Here is a 25,823-nt window from a genome sequence, read left to right on the forward strand (position 1 = left end):
CAACTGGGTGATTTTAGAATGATAATTTGAATATGGCCCCTTGAATTGTAATGATATTATAATAATTAATGTGTTTGCTAATATTGAAAAATATGTATATAAAATATGAAAAAGATAACGTAAGAAAATGTAATTATGAAGCAGTGTTTAAATCATTTCTAAATTTAAACAATCAAGTTCTAAATTTAAACAATCAAGTTAATAGATAAAAATACACTTCACCTCCAAATGTAATAATAAGTTTCTCTATTTTAAAAATATTAAACAATCAAATTAATGGATAGAAATACACTTTACCTCCAAATGTAATAATAAGTTTTTATATTTTAAAAATAACCATGTAACAATCTAAGTACTGGTTTGGATAATATAAGATTTATATTTTAGTGCACAAAGGGTAGGTGATAATTTAATCCCTCCGAGGACATCCAATAAAGTGCAGGTGCTAATTTGAATTCCAAACTGAAAGAAAGTAGTATATTTAACTACTAAACTATAGAAGATTTATCTACTTAATTTATTTATTTCGAATACTTATTTAATTCATTAATTTGGGCCAATTTTTTTTCTTTCTTTCTCAAAACTGCAAATAATACGAAAAAGCTAAATAGAATTGAATTCAATAGGGGTTGACCGGACCACTTCCAACCCCGACGGAGCCTCTTCCAACCAAACACCATCTGCATCTACTTCCACTGCACTTTTTGCAGCCGCATGAGCAGTTTTGTTTCCATCTCTCCAAAAGGCATGAAGGTAATTTCTCTCATCTCATCCATTAATTGAATGTCATTTCAGATGAATCCCACCTCTAATCTCTCCTCCTTCATAGCTCGAAGAATTGCAAAGACCCTACACGAATCTGTCTCCACCAAAATGCTACCAATCCCTGCTTCAATCGCTGCACCCAAACAATATCTGATTGTTATTGCTTCAGCAACATGTACACTCAAATTTCACCTATAAATGAGTTTGTGGTGAGATTTTTAATAAAAGTATTATAATTAGAGACTTAATAATTAAGTAGAAAGAACAAATCCTTATTTAAAACATGCACGTAGATCAAAATATTATTAAGAGTTAGCCAAATACATGGTTCTTTTTCTACGTTTTTTTTTAATAAAGTCTATCCATCGGCTTGAAATATAGTGAAATGTAATTTATTTAGTTTTTTTTAAACAAGTATAACTTATTTATTTTTTTAAAGAAAGGGTAAAAAAATAGACACAATACCTGTCGTTTTGCCATCGCACACCTAAACGACATGTCGTTTGCTTCAGGACGAATCGTGCAAAATTAACGGCCCGAGCCCGCTAGTCTATCAGTCTCTTGACACGCCGAAGCCGATTTCTGTGCACCCACCACCGGCGATGACTCCGTTTCTCCGACCGACGACGCCTTCCCTACGACTACGAACCCTAACTTCGACATCCCCGTAAGTCCTTTCCTGCTCCTTCTTCTTCTTGAACTCTTTGTTTTCCCGTGTGAGATTACAGTTCCTCTCTTCTGTCACTGTCATTGCTAGGGTTTAAAGCTTGAATCATCTTGTGAATTTTGTTATCCATCCTTCTAGAAGGCACATTAAGGAAATTGAGTGCTTTTTTTACGTCGAACTTGTAGAAATCCGAGAAATTGTGAGTGAATTTGCTCTCTGGTTTCTGAAATTTGAATACAACTTCATATGTGGTGGTGAGGAGATACTAGAAGCTATCTATCATGGAGTGAAGGGCATTTCATGTAACAGGATTGTATGGTCCGGGAATATGAGTATCCGATCCGTATGGATATGGAGTTCTTTCATAGCTTCAATGCCAGTTGGTTTCCGGAGATTCTTAACCTGTTGGGATATGTTGCTTTTTAGATTTTTTTCTTGTTCAGCCGATGGAACCGATCAATTGCACTTCTCAATCTCGTGTTGATATGATTTACTCTTTTTATCGCACTGAAATTCGACTAAGCTACAATTTGGGATATAGAAGCCGAAAGCCAGATTCAAACTTACCGAAGTCTGTGGATCCATACCAAACGACGAACGAAACCAACAATTAGAGCTTCAAATGCAGTGGTTTTTAACTTTCAAATTTTTACTTAGCGGTAGAAGAAAGCATTTCTGGAGCATTTGGAATGACATAATTGATGGATGCAATTATCCTTTTCTGGGATTAGGAATCTTTTCTTGCATTCTGCATTTAGTGTTAGTTCAATTTTCTATAGGATTTATTTTTCTGATGAATCTTTTTGTTTCCATAGAAATCCTTAATCTCCCATCTAGAGTATATGGATGGAGTTTCTCTCAACACTGAGCCAGTGGGTGATGATGATGCGGATTATTTTGAGATTGAAGGGGACTCTGTAATTGCAGAATATGTTGATCAAGCTGGGATATTTCAAGGGGAGAATCCCCTGCCTCCAGCTGTTGGAATGGAGTTTGAGTCTTATGAGGATGTGTACTATTTCTATAGTTGCTATGCAAAAGAACAAGGATTTGGAGTCCGAGTCAGTAACACATGGTATAGAAAGAGTAAGGAAAGATACCGAGGAAAACTTAGCTGCAGCAGTGCAGGTTTCAAGAAGAGAAGTGAAGCGAATCGTCCAAGACCAGAAACGAGAACTGGTTGCCCAGCTATGATAAAATTTAGGTTGATGGATACCAGAAGATGGAGAATAATTGAAGTTGAGCTTGACCACAATCACCTGATCAACCCAACTGGTGGAAAATTTTACAAATCTCATAGGAACTTGGGTGTTGGAACCAAAAGACTGTTGCAACTAGATAGTTCTGAAGAGGGGCACAAAGTTCGGCTATTCCGAACAGTTGTAATTGATGCTGATCACAATGGGTACTTGGATGTTGATGAAGGAGAATCTGGAAATAGTGTTGACCATTCCAATAAATTGAAACTTAATGAAGGAGATGCTGTAGCTGTTGAAGAATTTTTATGTCAAGCACAACTTACAGATTCAAACTTCTTTTATGTTGTGGATCTAAATGAGAAAGGATCTCTGAGGAATTTGTTTTGGGTTTCTTCGAGGTCCAGGGCAGCGTATACTTATTTTGGTGATGTTGTGTCCATCGACACGTCATGTTTAACAAACAAGTACCAAGTCCCATTGGTCTCGATTGTTGGAATAAACCATCATGGGCAGTCTGTATTATTTGGATGTGGTTTACTTGCCATGGAGACGGTAGAATCATATATATGGTTGTTTAGGGCATGGCTTACCTCTGTGCTAGGAAGACCTCCGCGAGTTATCATTGCAGACCAATGTGGAGCCATGCAAATTGCTCTTGCTGATGTCCTCCCCAGAGCTTCTCATTGCATTTCTTTACCTGATATTATGAGAAAAATTCCACAGAAGCTGGGAGGATTGCTTGAATATGAAGCAATTAAAGCAGCAATCTATAGAGCAGTTTACCACTCCCAGAAGCAGGAACAATTTGAGGCAGCATGGGAGGGAATGATCCTGCAGCAAGGACTTGGAGATCATAAATGGCTCCAAGGACTTTATGAAGATCGGAGACGGTGGGTTCCGGTTTTCATGAAGGATATATTTTTGGCTGGAATGTTGCCAATACAATCTGGTGATGTAGTTTTGTCTTTTTTTCAAGAATATTTGGCTGTGCATACTTCTTTAAGAGAATTCCTAGAGAAGTATGATCAAGCTCTGCAATCACATCATCAGCTAGAAGCTTTGGCAGATTTAGATTCAAAAAATTCAAGTTTCATGCTAAAATCAAGATGCTATTTTGAACTGCAGCTTTCTAAATTATATACCAATGAGATTCTTAGGAAGTTTGAGAAAGAGGTGGAGGGAATGTATGCTTGTTTTAGCTCCAGGAAGTTGAATGCTGAGGGGCCACTACTGACATATGTTGTGGAGGAACATGTAGAAATGGAGGGAAGTAGGAGGGATGCAAGAGACTTTGAAGTTTTATATAATGAATCTGAGATGGAAATCCAGTGCACTTGTGGTTTGTTCAACTTGAAAGGATATTTATGCAGACATGCTTTATCAGTTCTTACCCAGAACGGTATCGAGGAAATCCCGCCTCAGTATATCCTTCCACGATGGAGAAAAGACGTCAAGAGAAATTACGTCCTCGATTACTGTTGCACTGGTATTGATATTAACAGCCAAATTCACAGGTATGACCACATATACAAATCTATTGTGCAAGTAATTGAAGAAGGGAGAAAATCGAAAGATAGGTACGATATTGCGATTCAGGGAATCAACGATATACTGAGCAAGCTTCGTCTTGGGACAAACCCTTCCAATTAGTTTGCAGATTTAAGGCTATGGATATGCAGAATAGACATTTGAGCAGATACTTGTACATATCATCAATCACTTTTTGTGTACAGTTTGTTCTAGATTTGATTTGAACTTCATTGCTTGGTTCTGAGTTAAGAGTTACTCATTTTTGTTTTTTTTTCTCCCCAATAATTTTATTGGAGATTCCATGATTGAATAGTTTGATGACCATATCATTAAATACTCGTTTTTTTTACTTATAAATAAATACTTGTTTTGAGTTATATATCTTCATTTTCACTTTGTACCTGTTTCTATTTCTTGTTTTTTCTCTCTTTTATCAAAACAGAACTGTGTTTAATAATTTATGTTTTTTTTTAATTAAAAAAAGGGAACTTTGGTCACAATTTCTGGTCTTTCACTCTATTTAAATTTTAAAAAAATTATATAAAATTTTTTTTTTTTTATTAGAAACGAGAACAAGAAATTTAATCCACCGTAAGATATTGTAATGCAATTATAATGAGCATTCTAAGTTCTAATAATGGTATAGTTTCTCCTTATCTTATGATAAAAGATATGAATCTTTTACACAGTTTTGTGATTTTCATGAACTGAAATGGATTACTATTAGTAAACCATATTTGGAAACTCAAAATTGTGTTAATTAGAATTACTTCGTGAACAATGGGAAGTTTTTCCACAGGAATTCACTAAGACTGCAATGTAGAACAATAAATAAAAAATTAAAATCTAAACTAAACTAGTTTAAAACTCCATCTCAGTAGATGAGGATACTGATGATCCAAACTCTAACCAATCTCTGGTGCATATGAGGGCCTCAAGTGTTGCTGGCGGCAATGAACTCCGGTAGCTATCCATTCTTCTGGATTCGGTGTCGAAAATCGAGTCATGAGCAACGGTCGACATCGGCATGGACAGAATATCACAGGCCATTTTCGAGAGGGTAGGATACCTATATTCATTCTCTCTCCACCAACTCAAAACATCGAATTCTCGTGATCGAGACACTACTAACTGCTCTTCCAAATAACGATCCAACTCTCGAATTCTCGTGATCGAGACACTACTAACTGCTCTTCCAAATAACGATCCAACTCGGATTTAGTTTGCTCGTCACCAATGGTACATACTTCAAAATCCAAGACCACATCTTCTCCCAAGACCTCGGGTACGGTAAACGTTTTCCCGGTATACTCGAGAAAAAGGTTGTGGAGAGTATAGTCAACCATGTGTGTCCATTCCTTTGCTCTCTCGACACACACTTTGGAGAAGGTAAGTTCAACATGCTCCAGTTTGAAGCTTGGATCTATTGCTGTTGCAATTGCTAAAGGCAAGTAATTATCCCTCCAATATTTGTCAAACGTTTCTTTCAAAGGCTTTGTGAGGTCATGGACAAACGGATCCTGGCTCATGCTTGCCCAAGCGAGATTGATTTGAATTATCGACGCTTGTACGAAGAACACACTCGCAGTCAGGTAAGAAGAGGAAGTTAAAATGTTAGCCACATCAAGAAAGTACTTCAAGTATCTACAAACAGTATCCGCTTGCTTCCATTCATTCATCGATAGAGTTATCTTGTCATCAGGATCGGGATCGGATGCATCAAAGCACGAAATGACTTCTTTTAGCTCACAAGCTGCTGCCAACATCTGATATGTTGTATCCCATCTGGTCTCTTGATCGAGTGAAAGATCATCGCAAGAATCAGGTACTTGTAGTTGATCCTTCAAATCACAAAACTTGTCCCAATGCGCTGATGGAGTTTTAACATACTTCACACTTTCTCGAATCTTCTTCACGACTTCACTAGTCGACGTCAATGCATCTCGTGCAAGCTGCGAAAGAGTTCGAGCCAAACAATTTACTAATAACAGTTGATCATTAACAAAACTTTGACCATTAGCAACTAGGACAGCTCTAAGATTTCCAAAAATGGTATCATTATTCACAAGGGATGGATGGACTGTGACGTTAAAGACCCGTCCATTCAACTGCCAATCCTTCAAGCAAGTGATCACGGCTCGAGTAATAGGAAAATCTTCCCTACCATCAGGAAAGATTATTCTGACAACATTCAAAATTCTGCAATGAGAGTTCCAATTGTTGTCAATGAAATGTCCTCTAACGAAGACATATCCAAAGGTGCAACTGCAAGTCCAGATATCCAATGACAAGCTTATTCGACCCAGAACTTCGCTCAGAAAATCCGACATGCTTCTCTTTTCCTCGAGGTATATGGACACACATTCCTTCTGTATCCTTGGCAAGCTCACCATCTCCACCTGGGGTTGCAAACTTCTAACCAAATTGACAAAACTATGTTGCTCCACAATGTAGAGTGGAAAGTTCATCTTAATAAGCATAATGGCAAGTTCATGAATATATTGGCTCTGATCCGAAACAACAGATCCCTCTCTTCTACGCTTCCTTGATTGTCCTTCTGGTTCAACATTGTCACCAACTAATGCAAGATCCGATTCCATGCCACTGCATGAAAAATCTCTCTCTTAGTTTCCAGACTCATAGAGAGACCTATACAATTCCAAATCTGAATGAACAAAGACGACAAAAAATAAATACACTTTCCACCGCCATTCAGGTCCATTACTTTTGGTTCTTGAGAAAAGGTAGCTGAAGTTTGAATTTATTTTTTAATTAATTCATAAAGTTTGAGATTTCTTAATTAATATACGAGAGATCTCTCAAATAACTCCATATAAAATTTATTTAGTGTTAATACACTAGCATTATAAATGAGAAAGAAAGAGAAAATGAGGGAGGGAGAAGAGAATAAAAAATAATAAAATTTGTAGACTCATTCAAAAAAAAACATCAATTCATGGACCAATTAAAAATCAAATTCCAAAGGTCCGGACCAATTAAAAATTAAATTTGGTTTGTACAAAAAAATATAGTTTTTAAATTTAGGAACCAAATAAAAAATACAAGAAAATCAAGATTCAAATGCTCCTTATTAAGAGAACTGTAAGAACAAATATATTTCCAGTATATCTCAAACGGAGAACAGAGAGTTTGGAAAAGATTTTATATTCAGAAGACCATCAAAGAGCCGCAGAAAGAAGGAAATCATACCTAAAGTGATGAAAGATGAAAAACCTATTTTGTATTTTCAATTTTCTCCACTTTTTAGAACAATATTTAAATTTATAGATAATCAAAACAGATTCTTTAAAAATTTATTTTACAGATTCTGTATATACTAGGTAGATTCTATACCTTTATTCCATATATTTATAGATATATTTTTAAATAATATTTAACAGTCATATGTTTTAAAATCTGTGGGAAAAAAGGAAAGAAATTTCGTCCAACAATTTTAAAATTAATGCTAGTGATTTTCTTTATTCATTGGCGGACGGAAAATTCGAACATGTCCGACCTGCCATCCAACACTAATAATCATCCGTCGGTAGATATGTCGAATTCTGAACCTATAAATAGAGGGTACTATTTTCACACTAGGTATTAAATTTTTACTCGAATCTTATATTAAGTTTGAGCTACTTATTGACTTTAGCATCAGAGAGTTTAACCTTTTGTACAGGTTCACGTCTCCGATCTTGACTAGGTTTCACCTCGTCCTGTTTTCATATAAACAAATGGCATTAGAATGTTTAAAGTAATTAAATTTTATTGTGTTTATCATACATTCAATGATTAAATTAAAATATTTATTAGATTAGATAGTTAAAATTAAAACTAGAATTAAGTATCAAAGGAGGAGCAAAACAGAAGAATTTTGCAAAAATTAGGGCCCAAGCCCAAACTGAAGCCCAAGGCAAAGCCCAGTGAGTGGGGTAGGGGAAAGGCTAATGTATCAGACTTTGACGCACCGAAGCTGAAGGCCGTGCACCCACCATGACCGGCGATGACTCGTTTTCTCCGAACGACGACGCCTTCTCTACGAACCCTAGCTTCGACATCTCCGTAAGTCCTTTTCTGCTCCTTAGTCTTCTTCAATTATTTGTTTTGCTGTGTGAGATTAGAGTTTCTCTCTGCTGTCACTGTCATTGCCATTGCTAGGGTTTTAAAACCTTCAATTTACCTTCTCAAATTTGTTACCCGTCCCTCCACTAGGCACATTAAGGGAATTGAGTGATTTTTTTTACTTCGAAACTTTAAGAAATCCGGGAATTTGAGAGTCAGTTTTCTCTCTGCTTTCTGAAATTTGAATACAGCTTTATATGTGGTGGTGAGGAGATTCTGTAAGCTACTATATCATGAAGTGAAGAATGTATGGATATGGAGTTCTTTTATTCTGGATATGTTTCTTTTTTAACTTTTTCTCCAACAATGAGAAGAATTACTGTGTTATTGATGAGTTGTTTTTTATTTAGATAGAAGAAGGCTCTCAAAACAGTGGAGAATTGCTTGAGGAAGAAGGCAATAATCTTGAGAATGAGTGTGAGCAATTGTTTCGGATTGATGACAATGATCTTGATGACGAAAGAGATGAAAAATTCCTGTTAGATGGCCACCGGAATCATAGAAATGATGTAAACATAACCGATGGCAATGAAAGCTTTGGTGATGATATAAGCATAAATGCTGACCATGAGCATGACAGAGATGAAAGTCCTCTGATTGATTGCCAAATTGATTTATCTGGAGGGAAGGATTATCTCCCGCCAGTTGCCGGGATGGAATTCGAGTCATATGATGATGCTTACAACTATTACAATTGCTATGCCAAGGAACTTGGCTTTGCCATTCGAGTGAAATCTTCATGGACTAAACGTAATAGCAAAGAGAAGCGTGGGGCAGTTCTCTGTTGCAACTGTGAGGGTTTCAAAACAGTTAAAGAAGTTAATAGTCGAAGAAAAGAAACTCGTACAGGGTGTTTAGCAATGATTAGGTTAAGGTTAGTAGATTCTAACAGATGGAGAGTTGATGAGGTGAAGCTTGAGCACAACCATTCTTTTGATCCTGAAAGAGCTCAGAACTCCAAGTCACACAAGAGGATGGACGTTGGGGCTAAAAGAAAGGTCGAACCATCGATTGATGTGGAGGTACGAACGATCAAGCTATATCGAAGTTCTGAATTGGATGCAATGGGCTATCAGGGCTTAAATTCAAATGGAGAATCCAAAACACATGTTAACAAGCCTAGGTGCCTGCCCCTCAAGAAAGGTGATACCCAAGCTATTCATGATTTTTTTCATCGAGTTCAGCTTACAGATCCAAATTTTTTCTATGTGATGGATCTTTATGAAGAAGGTCTTTTGAGAAACGTCTTTTGGATCAATTCCAGGTGTAGAGCTGCATATGGTTATTTCAATGATGTAGTAGCATTTGACACCATGTGCTTGTCCAGCAACTTTGAGATTCCACTCTTTGCATTTGTTGGAATAAATCATCATGGACAATCGGTTTTACTTGGGTGTGGATTGCTTGCGGATGAGACGTTGGAAACGTATATTTGGTTATTAAGGGCATGGCTTACATGTATGTCTGGCCGTCCCCCCCAGACTATCATCTCAGACCAATGCAAGCCTTTGCAAAGTGCCATAGCTGAGGTTTTTCCAAGGGCTCATCATCGGCTTTGTCTATCGTATGTAATGCAAAGCATTTTCGAGAATGTGGGAGAGTTGCAGGAGTCCGAAGCATTTCATGTGGTGCTAAGTAGGACAATATACGATTGTGTGAAAGTGGAAGAGTTTGAAATGGCTTGGGAAGATATGATCCAGCATTTTGGGATAAAAAATCATGAGTGGCTTCAGAGTTTGTACGACGACAGAGAGCGGTGGGCGCCTGTTTTCTCAAAAGAGACATTCTTTGCTGGAATGTACAATTGCGAGAAAGGTGACTGGATGATTCCTTTTTTCCATGGCTACGTGCACCGACAAACTTCTCTGAAAGAATTCTTCGACTATTATGAATTAGTTCTTCAGAAAAAGCAAGAGATTGAAGCTCTGCAGGACTTGGAGTCTACTGAATTCAGCCCCGTGTTGAAATCAAGATGCCTCTTCGAGTTGCAGCTCTCCAAATTATATACGAAGGAAATTTTCAGCAAATTCCAAGATGAAGCAGTGATGATTTCTTCTTGTTTTAGCCTTCCTCAGATTGAGACAAGTAGCGGACCAGTCGCTACATTTGTGGTCAAAGAACATGAAACCGAGGAGACTCCTGGAGATGGAAGGTCTTTCGAGGTTATGTACGATAAAGCAGGAGGAGAAATCCGATGCATTTGCAACTGCTTCAACTTCAAAGGCTATCTGTGTCGACATGCACTGTTCATCCTACGGTACAACGGAGTAGACGAAATCCCATATCAGTATATACTATCACGCTGGAGGAAGGATTTTAAGCGCGTTTATGTTCCGGATCTTGGCTGCAATAATATAGACATTACAAACCCAGTTCAGTGGTTTGATCACTTGTACAGAAGAGCAATTCAAGTTGTTCAAGAAGGCATGACATCTCAAGACCATTACATGGTTTCTTGGCAAGCACTTAAGGAGTCTTTGAATAAGGTGCGTCTCATTGCTGATAGACATGTATAATAATATATGGCCCAATACCAATCCTGTAAAAAATCTGACATTTTTCTGTACATTGTAACTCATTTGTTCAACTACTCAAAAAGTGAAATTAAAGTCCGAGTATTTGTTCGGTTTGATAATGATTTTGTTTTTAGTTAGTTTTTAAAAATATAACTATTATAATTGGATTCTATTTGTTATTTTATTAAATTAACATCTGTGATCTGTTGGGCTTCTGATATGGTTGGCTACTTCAATTACTTCTTTGAATAACTAGGAAAGAAAGTGCTGCATATTCTTATTTGGGTGAATTTATCAGGGTAAAATATATCATCAAAAGTTCAAATCTCTCTCCATAATAACTAAGAGAAAAAAAAAAGGTAAATATCTTGACTAGCAATGTAAAAGATCATGTCAAAAAATCAAATTCTTCAAAACAGAAAAAAAAAAAAAAAAGTTTGCTTTGTTGTTATACTCCTAATGCAAATATCTTGATTAATCTGTATAATTATGTTGTTAAGAGCTAAAAACTCTCCCTTAAAAAAGAAAAAGAAGAAGGGAGAAGGAGAATAACTTTTGCTGTTATATAGACGATGACAGAAAAGTTGTCCTCTAGTATTGGAGGTAAAAATCTTCATAAATACGGTAATTGATTACTCCTGACTTTATTTAGATAAATTAATTTAAAAACATTTTATATTTAAACCAAGGTTTTCAGCGTTGATGTGAAGGAAAATATCGAGATTTCAATTTTATGGAAATATAGTTAAATGTATTAATATCAATTGATATTTCTAAAAATAATAAAAATATACAAATATACAAATTAATAAATAAGTATTTTATTATTTCGAAATAATTTAAAATATCATATTGTAAATATTTGTTTTGATATTTTTCTTATTTTGTCGATTTTTTAAATATTGTGCAAGTATCGATTTACTCGAGATATTTAATACCATGTCGAAAACCATTCGTTATTTCTACATAACTAAACGTAAAGACTGAGAAATATAGATTTTTGTTCGATAACATGGGAGAGTTGCTGCTTATTCTCAGGCTATCAGCTTTTGATGTATACATCTCTGACTTTTTCGAACCATATTTTTATGATGGAGTTTGAACTTACGACTTTCTTCCTTTTTTTACATAGGAAGAGTCCAATTGAACTTTAGATAGAAATGACTATTTAAGTCAGTTAAGGCCAATTGGCATATTATATATTATTTAAATCTCATTTAATATCTATTTCATCTTTTTGAAAGTTAGGCTTGTTTGGTCACGTTCTTGGACAACACGTAAAAACAAATTTTAATAGTGGTATTTGACGTACAATCCATTGAACTTTATTAATAATTTACAAGATGTGGATTAGGGGTATATATGAAAGAAATTTATGGCAGGTTTGGTAGGTTAGTTCCGTATCTATTTCCTATAATTGTATAATTTCAAAGGATGATAAAATAATATTTATATTTATGTTTTAACTCAGCAAAGTACACTTAGTCCTCATGTTATAGAATTTGACATAGTCAATTAAAAATTTGAACCTAAAATCCTTAATTTTGCTAAAAAAAAATACTACTAAAAACCAGTCTCATTCAATTTAAAGTTGAAAACAGTCCCAAAGTCATTAAATTTCACACCAAGAACAGTCCAAAACATTCAATTTTCAGCCATGAAAATACCAAAAAACAGCCCAAAAAATTCAATTTTCAGTCCAAAACAGTCTCAAAAGTGTTAATTTTCGCAGTGCAGTCCAAAATGGCCCAATTTTTTTTTTTTTTTTTTTTTAAAAAAGGAGTCCCGAATTTGTTAAAATTTTTAGCAAAAACTCACAAATCAGTCTAAAACCTATACCAAGATGTATAGAAAAAAAACAAAGATTTAAACCACCTTACTCACCAATAGAGAGAATAATAATAGAATGGAGAGAGATTCGTGAAAGGTGGCCGGAACAAAAGGGTACGGTGGTCGGACCTTTTTTTTTAGTTGCACGCCACCAGAGTGTGATGGAGTATGAGAGGAACGTCAGCCACGGGAGTGTGATAGAGTATAAGAGGAGTATACGACACTTAGAATAGGCAAATGAGGAGAGAGTGCGTTGTTGGGTGAAAGAGACGAGACTGAGAGAGTGTGTTTTACTTATCTGTAAACCTTAATCCTTAATGCGGTCAACGTGTGTCACATACTCAAATTTAATATTGTAATGTATGAGATGATATCAATTTTAAATATTTAAAACATAACAACCGTCAATATGAGCGTAGCTGCACAGTAATTAACATTTATTTATTCTTTGTTGGGTTCAAATTCTCATATCTCTCCTTTATTGTACTAAAAAAACTCTAAAGACTAAATTAAAAATTTTTAAAACCATAGAAATCAAATTGAAATAAAAAATATATATATTTAATTAGATATATAACAATTTTAGCACACAATATTTATTAAAAATGTGGAGGTTTTGTTTAAAATGTGGTTTTATAGACAATTAGGACCCACCGTTACAGAGAGATTGTATTATTTAGGTTTCCAAACATTCCATATCTTTAAATAAATCCATTTTACATTTCAGAAAAATCCAACATCTACAAAAATTGGAATTTCTTTTTCTTTTTTCTTTTTTAGTTAGTTCAATAGAGATTCAATCTGACTTTTAGGACAAATGCATAAACTGGTTGAGGCTGGTTTTAAGTTGTAATTCAATTTTATGAGGTTTTATAAGTTTTTGTACATTCTCTTCTAATATTTTTTGTAACACTCATTCTTTCACCATTTTTAGACATTCATTTTCGTTTTATTTCCTCTGAAAAATAGTGGGTGTCATACGTATATCAAATGGTATAGTTGTCATAATTTTTTTTTAATACAACACGTGAGAGTGAAAATTCGAACCTAAAACTTTCTGTCGATAATATATGTCTTAACCAGTTAAATTATACTCAAAGTTGGAGCACACTTTTAAAGGTCGAGCATGATTAGGCTAATAGTATATTTTGGATAGTTTTTGGAAAAGAATATTTTTAAAATAAATTAAAATGCTTTTTCTAAAGCACCTTTTAAGGCAATTACTAATTCAAAGTGTGCTTAGTATAGCTTCTTAACTTATGATTACAAGTGTTTTTTTGAAAAATCCCTATAAAAGTAATTATGGGGAAAGAAAAACAACAAAAATGGAAAGGTATTAAAACCAAATCCATAATTAATTGCTCATTAATCAAAAAGTCGAAGATTTAAATCTGAAAAAAAACTATGGAATGGAGAGAATTTTCATTGTGACTCAAAGTTTTACTTGTTATATCAAAAAGTCCACCTCGTTACCATTGTGCTCAGCTTAATTAATTAAGCTGAAAAAAAAAAGTCCATTTTTGTAAGGTTTATGTATGAGATATTTGTTTAAACACAAACATTAGAGCTTGTTTCATATATATATATTTTTTTAATTTTTAAAAATTGTGCTTATTTTCTATTCTGATCCACTTTTTCTAAAATCAATCAGAAAATGAAAATTAAAAAAATTAAGTTTTTGTTTCTAAAATTAGTCATGATTTCACAACTGCTTTTAAAAAGTGAAACTTTTAATTAAAAATAATATAGATACAAATAAATATTAAGTATAATTTTGTGAAACAAGAAACCAGTAAAAAAATCATTTTCTAGATATTTCCAATCTACACGAGAACCCCTAAATTCTAAATTCTACAAATGAAGCTATTGGAAGAGTAAAATTTAAATAGGAACAAATCAACTAAAATGAGAATTTGGAAAAAAATAAATTATATTTATTAGTTGATATATAATCATAAAATTTCCATTCCATTTGAAAAAACTTCAACAGGGAGCAAACTAGAAGAGAAGCCATATCAATATGTTGCAAATGAATCAATGTGAGGCTATATTAATCAATAATCAGAAAGAATATATCTATACGAAAGTAAATCCAGAAACTAAGGACGCTATTCAATTCCTGTTAATCCCAAAAGATCATTTTTACCTACATAAAAAAATCAAAATCTAAACTAACAAAATTTAGAACTCCTTTTTCACAATGGCATCAGACATCTGAGTAGATGGGGTTAATAATGATCCATACTGTAACCAATCTTTGGTGCAAATGAGGGCCTCAAGTGTTTCCGGCCCCAATTGACTCCGGTGGTAATCTATTCTTCTGATTTCAGTGTCGAAAACCAAGTCACGAGCAACGCTCGACACCGGTATGGACAGGATATCACAGGCCATCTTTGACAAGGTAGGATACTGATCTTTGTGTAGTCTCCACCAACTCAAGACGTCGAACTCTGGCGATCGGGGCGTTAGCACCTCCTCCAAGTAACAATCTAACTCTGATTTTGTTTGTTGGTTTTCAGAGGTCTCAGAGATATATACATCAAAATCTGAGAGCCCATCACCGGTTGTAAGAAATATTTCTCCATGGTGTTCTTCTTGATGCACCTCCGTAAGGGAGATACCAACACTCCCATCTTCTCCAAAGGTATCGGATAGGGTTAGTGTTTCCATGGTATACTGGAGAAAAAGATCACGAAGGCCATAGTCAACAGTTCTGGTCCAGTCTTCTGCATTCTCAACAAACACTTTGGAGAAGGTAAATTCAACAAACTTCAGTTTGAACCTCGGATCCATTACTACTGCCATTCCTAAAACTAAGCAGCAATCTTTCCAATATCTATCGAACTTCTCTTTCAAAGGATTTGTCAGGCCATGGACAAGTGGATCCTCACTCATGCTTGCACGAGTGAGCTCCATTTGAATTCTTGACACTTCTGGGAAGAACACATTCGCAGTTGGATAAGAGGGGGAAGTTAAAATGTCGGCCACATCATAAAAGTACTTCAAGTATGTGCAAAGAGTTTCTGCCATCTTCCAATCATCCATTGATAGACTTAATTTGAAATCGGGATCAGATGCCTCCAAGCAAGAAAAAACCTCTTTCAACTCACAGGCTGCTGCCAACATACGATATGTTGTGTCCCATCTTGTTTGATTATCCATTGAAAGCTCCCTGGCACAGGGTACTTGAAGGTGATGCTTCAGCTCAAGAAACTTCTCCTCTCGCATGATTGAACTTTTCACATACTTCACGCTTTCACGAATCTTCCATACGACTTCACCTGTTGACGATATTGCTTCTTGTGCGAGCTGACAGAGAACTTGAGCTAAGCAATTTCCTAATAATAACTGACCGTTAAGAAATTTTGCATCATTAGCAACTAGAAAAGCTCTAAGGTTCTTAGCAATGGCATCGCTCAAAAAGGACTGATCAACATCAACTGTGAGGGAAAAGACGCGACCATCCAACCGCCAATTAGATAAGCAAGTGAGGACGGCTAGATTAAGGGCATCATAGGCATAAGGAGAAGGTATCCTAACAACATTCAGGATTCGACATTGAGAGTTCCAGTTGTTGTCAATGAAGTGTCCTCTTAGGAAAGCATAGCCAAAGGTGTCACCAGAAGTCCAAATATCTAACGACAAGCTTACTCGACCGGAAATTCCACACAGAAAAGTCAAGAGGCTTTCTTTTTCCCTAAGGTATATGGATGCACATTCTTTCTCTACCATGCTGAAACTCATCATATTGAACTGCGGTTGAAGACCTTTGAAAGCATTAACAAAACAAGACTCGTGCACTATGTCAAGTGGAATCTCATTCTTAATCATCATAACGACAATATCATGATTGGAGCGGTTTGTATCAAAGGGCATGCTCGCAAATGCAGGAGTCGCTCTGCAACGTTTCCTAGGTGGATTAGTAACCTTCCCATTAGTGAAGGTTGTGGGGCCACGCGTGTGACCATTTGACTGATTTTGCTCACGGCTTACAGGGCAGATGCCTAGAGCTATGTGACGTTTTAGGTGGCTGGTGCCTGCTAATTTTGAACCAGTAACATAAGCAAAAGATTTATTGCACTGGTTGCAGCAGGCTCTAATACATCCATCTTCAACCGTTTGAACTGTGAAATAATCCCAAACAATAGACTTCTTTCTTCTACGCTTATTTGGCTGTCCTTCCAATCTTAATGGCTCAACATTTTCAGCAAATTCTAAAGGAATATCCAACTCTATCTTAGGAGTAATACTGCACCAAAAAGAAGAAGTTTAATAAACCTTCATCATATACATTATACAGTGTTCATTCTACTTTGGCACTTAATACCTAATCACATAACAAAGCAGAACAAGTCCTCAAAAAGATAAAAAGAAGTAAAAATCTCAATGAACATAACGTAACAGCAAAATAAAGCCCATCCTACGCACATGGCTCGAACAACAAAGCCTGTTAAATATGTTAACGAGCCCAGTTCCTTCACAGGTTATAAAAGGAAGAAAATTACAATTCGAATACTCCTTTCCAGATTTCCCAAGCTGACTGTGAAGCTACAGACCCTAGTAACAGATAAACCCCAAACAGAGTACCAAAAAATTCGCAGGAACCATTCGTTCAACAAGAAGACCCTCTCTTAGAAAGCCGCAAATAAGGAAAAGAACAAAGAAAAAGACATACCGAGACTGATGAATTCGATTATCAGTATCCCCGTTCTGCAACTCCATCGCATAAGAAAAACAACTTCCAGTTTCGTATTGTCTTCCACTGTTTCAGAAAGTTTGAAAAAAAGTTGCAGAAATTTGAAAATTTGGCGCAACGTTGGCTCCAGTTCCAGAGGTAGAAGACGAAGTTTAATGGGCTTTTGCGGTTCAACGTTCAGAGCTTCAGAATCATAAACCCTAACTGGACCAAATGGAAACGTGAATAATGAAGGAAGAAAATTAGGGGAATTGGACCGGCCGTGGACCTCAAATCCACTATTTATAGGTTTATTTTCAAAGACCCGCGAATTTCTTATCTCTGTGGTCAATCTTCAGCCCAATTCCAATTTTTTAATCTGGACCGTTGATTTTTATCCTTCTTTTCCTTTGCCTTTTGGATTTAGGAAATTAATATATTAGAGGCGTAGGGTGCAAGAAAAGGACTTTTTACCATATGAGAAATAATATATCTAAAAAAAGTTTATATTTATATTTACATTTTTTTCCCTAGTAATCCTCTCTCTGTCTAGGATGATTAAGAAATTTTCTTTCATGACAAATTTTTTTTATAATAATTGTTTTTTTTTATTATGACAAATTTGATTATTATATCTACTTTTGAATAGTTTCTATGTGAGTTAAAATAAAAGATTAAGAGATATATATCTTGGAAAGTTATATTTTTCGTTCTAAATTTTAAAATCTTATGATTTGAACTTGAAGTTTTTCAAAAATAATTTTAAATAGTTTTTCTATCATTGTTATTATCAACTTAAAAAACAATTTTTGGTAATTGAACTTTAACAATTCAGTCTATGAACTTTAGATTGTAATGAGTTAGCTTTTATACTTCAAATTAATAACAAAAGTTCATTAATTATAATTTAATCTTTTATCTCGTGAAAAATCTGATCAAAATCTCCATTTTTATTATGCAAAATTTAGTCCTTGTAATTTATACACACATTTAATAGTTCGTCAGTTTACTTATCTACTTACCTACTTATGGAAATCTCACTAAATCTTAACAATATCTTTCATGATAGATACTAAATCCTAAAAAAATTGAAAATACAAAGAATTAACAGTTATATATTAAAATTTATAGATTAGGTTGTTACAAATTTAAAAGTACAGGGATCCTAATCGTTATAAACTAAAGTTTTCGACCAGAGCACAGGGACTAAAAGTAAATTTTTTAACTTCTTTATTATTATTATTATTATATTTCTTTATTATTTTTGTAATATTAATTAGTATTAAATAATATATTTTTATTTTTTATATAGTTTATGTGGTAATTTTATTAATATTATTAGTTTTATTGATGTCAATTAAAAATTCATATAAATAAGCACACGATACCAAAGAAAAAACAAACTAATGTTAATAAGGGATATTTTTCCTTATATTTATTTAAATACAATTAATTAGCCTTCCTTTGGTGACTCAAAAAAAAAAAAAAAAACCAGTATTCCTTTGGCAACGTTTTGTTTTTGCTTTTGTTTTTGTTTTTTTTTTAATTTTCTAATTTTAACTATTCAAGCTTATTTATTTGTTTATGTTTTAGTATAGTTTCAAAACTATTTTCAAATTCATAGCTAAATCAAAACTAGAAAGAAAGAAGTACTTTTTAAAATTTTATTTTTTTGTATTTGAAATTTAGTTAAAGTTTCAAAAGTTTGTTTTCCTTTTTTTTTGAAACTTCAAAAGTTTTTTTTAAGAGGAAAAACCAAACTTCTTAATGCAAGTATAACTGTATAAGTAGATGATATTGTAAACTTAATATTTAAAAATCAAAAATTAAAAATAAACTTGTTCGTATAAATTTTGGAAACTCCTATATTTAATTTTATTTAAAACATAAATAAAAACTTGATTGTAACTTATAAAATACATTTTAAAAATAAATAAAACGTACAATTTTTTAATGTTTGATTAAAAAATTTTAATCTTCATTCAAAATTTTTAATTTTACAAAAACAAAAGTTAGTTATGGAACAAAAAACAAAAATCAATTACAAAAAAGTAGTTTTATTTTTCTTTATTAAAAAGGAAAAATAAGAAACAAAAAATTTTAAAAAATAGGAAATTTTACTAAACAAGCTCAATATTGTTTAATATCTAAAAACGAAATCAAGCTCCACAAGAAGAAAAAAAGATTGAACAAGATTTTCAAGCTTTACTGTAACAAAAAGCTATCACAAACAAGCTCCTTCCCGAGTTATGAAGATCCCAAATAATAAACCTATTGAAGTTTTGACAAATGCAGTAGAAAATGAACAAAATCTCTATTTTATTAGTTGACATAGAAGCGTAAAATCTCTATTCCATTTCAAACATCTTCAACAAAGTACATAGCGGCGGGATTGTGGGGAGGAGGGTGGAATTCCCGAGTCAAAAGAGGGGTAAAAATAATTAGCTCGAACCATTGCGACCGTGTTTAGAGTGAATAAATGAAGTATACATATTTGTCCGATGGCTTAATCAATCCAGTGAAAGAGTCTCCGTTGCCATCATCTTCTTCCACGAAGAAGCTCGGCATTGCCACACATTCTGCAAGATGACCCGAACTGTTGGAATCATAGAGCTCGAACCAACTTCTGATCAAAACACTCTACTTGTCTCCGCCCCCAAACATTCCCATCATATCTTTACTTGAACCCATTTGTTTCATCAAGCTCTGTAGGCCGCCCATCCCGCCGATTTGCTTCAAAATCTGGGGAGGAAGGACCTTACTCATGTGCTGTGCATTCATGTTTCGAGATAGCGCACTCATTTCACCCTTCTTTGGGATCTTCAGCCCTTTCATCTTGCTCCATACCTTCGCAAGACGTTTGTACTCTTCCATCATTTCCATTACTTCTTGAATACGGCGACCTGAACCTCGTGCTATTCGCATCATTCGTGACTCATTCATGAGCTTTGGGTTTGAGCTATCCAATTCTGTTGAAATATTAAATCCATGTATCAGGATCATAAACGACCAAATCAATAGGTACTGAGCATCTGTAGCAAGAAAAGAAGGGAAGCAGACGAGGATAGTTTTTACATGCCTTCATCAGTCATTGAGTCCATCATGGTCATGTAGCGCTTTAGTTTAGCCTGGCTTTCCTTTTCGCGCCCTTTTGGCATCAATTCAGCACCACCAAATCCAGGAAGCATTGAAAATACCTAAATGAACCAATTCTTAGAATAATGCTATGCCTGTTTTAAGAAGTAATCGATGTGAAGTAAAACTGCAATCAGAGAATAAAAAGCTTGACCATGTACTTGCCAGAGCAAGGAATCAGAGAATTCCAAGTATTTAGATTAGACATAAGTTCAAAGAACACATGTTTTTCTCAATTTTTATATTGTCAACTGGGCTAGCAAGCACTTGTAATAATTTGGACCTCGATATCTTCGCTTGACTAAATTTTAAACCTATTTGCTATGAAAGTTGCAGAAACTTGAAAGAACGCTTCTGCTGAGCTGAGTAAAAATGCAAAGCAAAACATATTGTGAACTTGCTTAAGCAATTATAACAGTACGCCTCTCACTTCCCCTATAGAGCATCATCTTGCAAGAAACAGACCGTATTTCTAAGCTTCAAGTCAATATCATTAACCTTAGTAGTTAGTAGTGCAAGGATTACAACCAGAGAAACATCTCTTACTATGACGAACCTTTAAGTCACAATACCCACAAAACTCCCTCAGAAATTTTTAAAAGGTTAACCTACTTATTCTCAGAATGTGCATATCATATCGTGTGTGAATAATACCTGACTAATTGGACCCATCTTAAGCAAGCTCTGAAACTGCTCATACATAATTCTCAAAGTAAAATTTCCTTCTGAAAGCTTTTGCAAAAGCTCTGGTTGTTGATCCATTGGCACGACTTCATGAATTTTATCCATGAATCCAGACCAGTCTCCCATGCCTAAACAAATAACACAGTTGCTTAATGAACAGGAAACATGAGGTAACTGTAGCAAACAAGTTCGGGTTCAATAGACAAAAAACCTAGGAGACGGCTGACAAATGGTTTAACATCAAAAACTTCAAACTCATCCATATGTTCTCCTGTTCCGATGAAAATTACTGGACTCTTTGTTGCGGCAACACTGCAACCATAAATGGAAAACAAAGAAAGAAATATAGCTCAATGGTTTATCGTTCATGCATATATCTTTCATTGATCAAGATAGAATATACAACAGTGTATCTTTTTTTTTAAGAGAACAGACTTCATTAATGTAATGGATATACAACAGTGTATCAAGCACTGAGTGTAAAACAAATTTTGACAGATATCTTCCTACGCTTCAATTTTACTAAGCCATATAAGGTGTTCAGGCACTTAATAATATAAATCTGATGAATTTCAACAGATATGTTCCATGAGGCTCACAAACTACAAAGCAAAATAAAGCTTTAGCAAAACAATCTGCATGGAGTTCCCGACCTTCAGTATGATTTCTCATCAAAAAGAAAAAGAGCTTTGAAACTTACGCACTAAGAGCACCACCTCCCTTTGCGTGACCATCCATTTTGGTTACAATCACAGCACCAACTGCAACACTTTGTTTGAATGCTTGAGCTTGATCAAACGCTGCTTGACCAATACTGCTATCCATGACAAATATAACAAGGTCCGGTTTCTGGACAAGGCAAAAAGAGCAATCAGGAAATTTTACAAATCATAGTCAAATGGCAATGAAGTAACAAGTACAAAAAAATACCGTTGCTTCAGAAACTTGACGCATTTCTTCAAATAGAGCAGCTTCTTGTTTGTGACGCCCACTGGTATCAACAATTATGAGATCACAATTTTCTTTCTTGAATCTCTCCACACCTTCCACCGCAATTTTTACAGGATCTGACTCCATGTAGCTACAAAAGGGGGAAGAAAAAAATAATTGAAATATTGAATGACACCTTGATGAATAAATCAAGCACGCTGCAGAGATAAAGAAAACTTTAATGTCAGAGTAAAAACTAAAACGAGAGAGGAAACAGACACAGACGAATACACATTTTAAAATTCCAGGATACACTGAGGAACCATAAACTAGAACTATATATTCTTCCATACCTCACCCACCCTCTACCAGAAGACAAACAACATAGAAACATGAAACCTAGAAGATCCAATATTACCAAACACAAGGAGCAATGCAAGCAAAGAGGATGCAGTAGAAGAATTACTAAATTATTAGTTTGGTAAAACCACCCCCTCATATATAGTTTCTATTCTTTATGATCAATGAAATACAAAGTCAACTCAATAATATAAGTGTAATACCTTCCATAGAAGGGAATCTTTGCTTTGGTCGCATTCTGCTTCAATTGATCAAAAGCACCAGCTCTAAATGTATCTGCACACACCAAAGCCGGCTTCCAGCCTTTCTTCTGATGATAAAAAGCATACTTCGTACATGTTGTGGTTTTCCCAGACCCTGAATTTTAGAAAATTTAAAAAGTACAGGCTAATCAATTACATACATGAAAAAGTGAAGAGAGTAAAAGAAATTATTTTACAAATTAAACAAATATAATTCATCCAAATGAACATATAACAAGAAATCTTTCAAATACTCCATCGTGGTTAGGAAAACTCCAGATAACAACTTTAGATTTCATCTTGTCAAACTCAAATAGTGATGAATGATGATAATACCAACCAACCCTATGTCATTCATAATGCTATGGTGCCACATTTAAGTGGATAATTTTTTTTTTTAATATCCATGTGTACGGGCCAGCTTGCGCGCACCTCTACTAATCACGCACATTTAAGTAGATAATAAAACAGATACTGAAATCAAATAACAATCCTACAGCTGACATACCTTGCAATCCAACAAACATGACAACACTTGTTTTTCCTTTCTTTGGCGTAAAAGAAGGCTTTCCAGGATCCAGCATTTTGCACAATTCGTTAAATACAGCCTACGGAGGGAGAAAAGAAAACCTATATAAAACCAGCTTACAAATAACTAGTACAAAATAGGTAATTTTAAAATAGATGAGATAAGAGTTGCATTAGATGGATTCTGTACAAAGCACGAGTTTTAAAAGATGTCTGCCAAAACAAATGTAATGTTCAATGAAAAAGGTGGAATTATAATATGGTAAAAGTAACCAGCAGATAGAGTAATTATCAGTATGGTTTTAATATTAGAAATAGTTGTAAAAAATGATAAGGTATGTATCATCTTCCCGCAATGACAGTTGCAAATGAACCTTGGTTAGTAATAAAAATCAGTTTCTCTGTAAAAAAAAAAAAGGAAGTATTGCAATCAACTTCCTTTATCCCCTTCAGTTTTTCTTTTACCTCCAACTTGTTTCCTCCTTTTTAATCAAAAGGTCATACTCATTGCAGTGATTAACCCTCTACTTTCTTACTTTTTGAGAGACCACTCCTTTCATCCAAGTCATTCAAAAGGGAACAAGACCCTTTTAACAAAACAAGTACAGAAAAATATAGGCCAATAATATGAAGTTAATTTAAAGATTGTTTAGCATTCTTAAAAACGTCCATCCAACATCTAGAATACGAAATAGGTCTAGTATACAGCTCACCAACGTTGAGCAAAGACAAGACCAAGTGAAAGACTCATTCAGGAGAGGATGATCTAATCTTCAATAAACCTATCGAGAGCCCTCATAGACTTGGTGGTTCGATCCCCTAAAGGAAAGAAAGTCTAGTAACATTGCAATCCCCAACTAAACACCAACAATGACCATGAAAACCAAAAAGGCTACCCAACTCATTCCAAAATACATCTCTCATCCTGTGGGTGGCAAGGCCATAAACACCAGTAATCCAAACAGGCCGATCATCCAAGCAGCCAAAGTGAATGGATAAGTTGAAACAGCCTAAAACCATCTCTAAAATAGAACAAAACTCAAGAGTCGAACAATGATGCCCCCGGAAGTATCACTACAGCAGAATTTTTGTTTTACTTTGAAAATTTGGAGAACTGAACAAAAATCGGAACAGCAACCCTAAAGTATACTGAGCTCGAAACATGTCATTTAATAAACTTCGACCAAAAAAAAAAAAAAAGAAAGAAATCATTAGTTAAGCTCAGCAAGATTTTGCGTTTCCCTTAAATTCTCGAGTACATGATCCCCCACCTTGGGGTCATGAATTTAGAAAGTAGTTCTGAATTCAGCTACAACTCTCATAACCAACTTTAATTCATAAATTACCTCTACAACACCAAATAATCAGAAATAAAAACAACAAAGAATACAATAACTCCTGGCTCGAAACGTGAAGATGGAGAAAATAGTAAACGAAACATACTTGTTGAATGATCTTGCGCTTGTTGTGACCGGCGGCAAGGTCATCTAGATTGACGATTTTCTTAATATTGGTCTGCATGTCGCGGACGAGCTTGAATTGGACATCGGATTGAAGAAGAGCGCGGGTGATCTCGTTGAGACATTCGTTCAGAACCTTCTCGTCGATCACCGTCGCATTGCTCATCTGCTGGAGAGCACGAGAGATGCTCCCCCCTAGCTGTGCTAACACCATCTTCGCTGATTCTTCGAACCCCGAATTCGAATTGTTGGTCAATTAAGCGAGGTTTTGAAAATAGGGTTCCGATTTGGGGGTTTCACAGCAATTGAACGACGTTCGCCTTCCGGTCCGATGCGGAGTGGTGGAATGAAAATCCGATTGCAGAAAAACAAAACCAAATGTTTTATCATATTTATATGATGGGCCTGCCCGCACGGGATCGCAGCCTTGTGCCTTAGATTTATTTACTATTTCTCTTTGGATAGTATTCCTAATCTTTGTGGTTTTTCTCAAGTTTTATCTTTAATCTTTTCAAATTCGGTTCCAAAACGGAATTGTATTTCATATTTTGAAATTGAATTTAAAAATAATAAATTTATTTTTATTTTTATTTTCTTTTTTAATACAACCTGTGGGATGGTATAATTGACAACCTCTTTATTGTAAATATTTTTATTTTCTTCATAATTCGTATTAATTTATGATATATTATATTTTACATGGTTTAATTTTTTATTTTTCTCTTCAATCATAATTCTTATAATATATTGTATTTTACATATTTTAACTTTAAAAAGAAAGTGAAAGAATTTATAAAAATAAATAGTATACTTATTAAAGTTTTCATATTTTAAATGTAACTACATATTTTAAAGTTTTAAATTAAAAATCTGAAAACATAAATTTCATCCGTATTTAGAAACTTTTTAAAACTATGGTTAGTAATGTTTTAAAAACAATTAAAATTAAAATTACATTAACATATACAAAGTTATTTCATGTAATTAAATAATTTTAACCAGGAAAGTGACAAAAATCCACTAAAAACTAAAGAATTAACCGCTCAATTTATTTTAGTACAACATGTAGACGTGATGACCTCTTGGTTGGAGGTATACGTCAGTTACCGCTGAACTATGCTCGTTTTGGCATAATCATTTAGTAATTAATTCGATATAAAATTAAAAATTTAATAAC

The 25,823-nt window shown here is 34.5% G+C and overlaps 3 protein-coding genes and 2 pseudogenes across 4 annotated transcripts; 2 read left to right on the forward strand and 3 right to left on the reverse strand.

The window, feature by feature from the left end:
• Nucleotides 1-639: 639 nt before the first annotated feature.
• On the forward strand, nucleotides 640-4,540 carry LOC148209456 (protein FAR1-RELATED SEQUENCE 6 pseudogene; annotated as a pseudogene). The gene is made up of 4 exons (XR_015792922.1): nucleotides 640-753; nucleotides 830-974; nucleotides 1,278-1,432; nucleotides 2,248-4,540. The product of XR_015792922.1 is annotated as a protein FAR1-RELATED SEQUENCE 6 pseudogene (transcript).
• A 423-nt stretch (nucleotides 4,541-4,963) lies between these two features.
• On the reverse strand, nucleotides 4,964-6,761 carry LOC148209457 (zinc finger BED domain-containing protein DAYSLEEPER pseudogene; annotated as a pseudogene).
• A 1,347-nt stretch (nucleotides 6,762-8,108) lies between these two features.
• Nucleotides 8,109-10,921, forward strand: FRS8 (FAR1-related sequence 8). Its single transcript, XM_022297751.2, has 2 exons — nucleotides 8,109-8,226; nucleotides 8,637-10,921. Exons 1-2 carry the CDS (start codon nucleotides 8,158-8,160, stop codon nucleotides 10,800-10,802), a joined length of 2,235 nt encoding a protein of 744 aa, XP_022153443.2. The 5' UTR covers nucleotides 8,109-8,157; the 3' UTR covers nucleotides 10,803-10,921.
• Nucleotides 10,922-14,651: 3,730 nt separating this feature from the next.
• On the reverse strand, nucleotides 14,652-17,586 carry LOC111020905 (zinc finger BED domain-containing protein DAYSLEEPER-like). The gene is made up of 2 exons (XM_022297703.2): nucleotides 17,308-17,586; nucleotides 14,652-16,881 (listed from the first exon to the last, which is right to left on the reverse strand). The coding sequence occupies exons 1-2, from the start codon at nucleotides 17,352-17,354 to the stop codon at nucleotides 14,814-14,816; spliced, it is 2,115 nt and encodes a 704-aa protein (XP_022153395.1). The 5' UTR covers nucleotides 17,355-17,586; the 3' UTR covers nucleotides 14,652-14,813.
• Nucleotides 17,587-19,609: 2,023 nt separating this feature from the next.
• Nucleotides 19,610-25,007, reverse strand: LOC111020969 (signal recognition particle subunit SRP54 2). The gene is made up of 9 exons (XM_022297774.2): nucleotides 24,630-25,007; nucleotides 23,167-23,266; nucleotides 22,620-22,773; nucleotides 22,057-22,207; nucleotides 21,827-21,975; nucleotides 21,338-21,438; nucleotides 21,097-21,254; nucleotides 20,387-20,504; nucleotides 19,610-20,276 (listed from the first exon to the last, which is right to left on the reverse strand). The coding sequence occupies exons 1-9, from the start codon at nucleotides 24,858-24,860 to the stop codon at nucleotides 19,948-19,950; spliced, it is 1,491 nt and encodes a 496-aa protein (XP_022153466.1). The 5' UTR covers nucleotides 24,861-25,007; the 3' UTR covers nucleotides 19,610-19,947.
• Between the last annotated feature and the right edge of the window lie 816 nt (nucleotides 25,008-25,823).

The sequence above is a fragment of the Momordica charantia genome (genome assembly GCF_013281855.1).
Source record: "Momordica charantia cultivar OHB3-1 chromosome 8 unlocalized genomic scaffold, Mcharantia_2.0 BLBB01000008.1, whole genome shotgun sequence".
NCBI classification, from domain to species: Eukaryota; Viridiplantae; Streptophyta; class Magnoliopsida; order Cucurbitales; family Cucurbitaceae; genus Momordica; species Momordica charantia.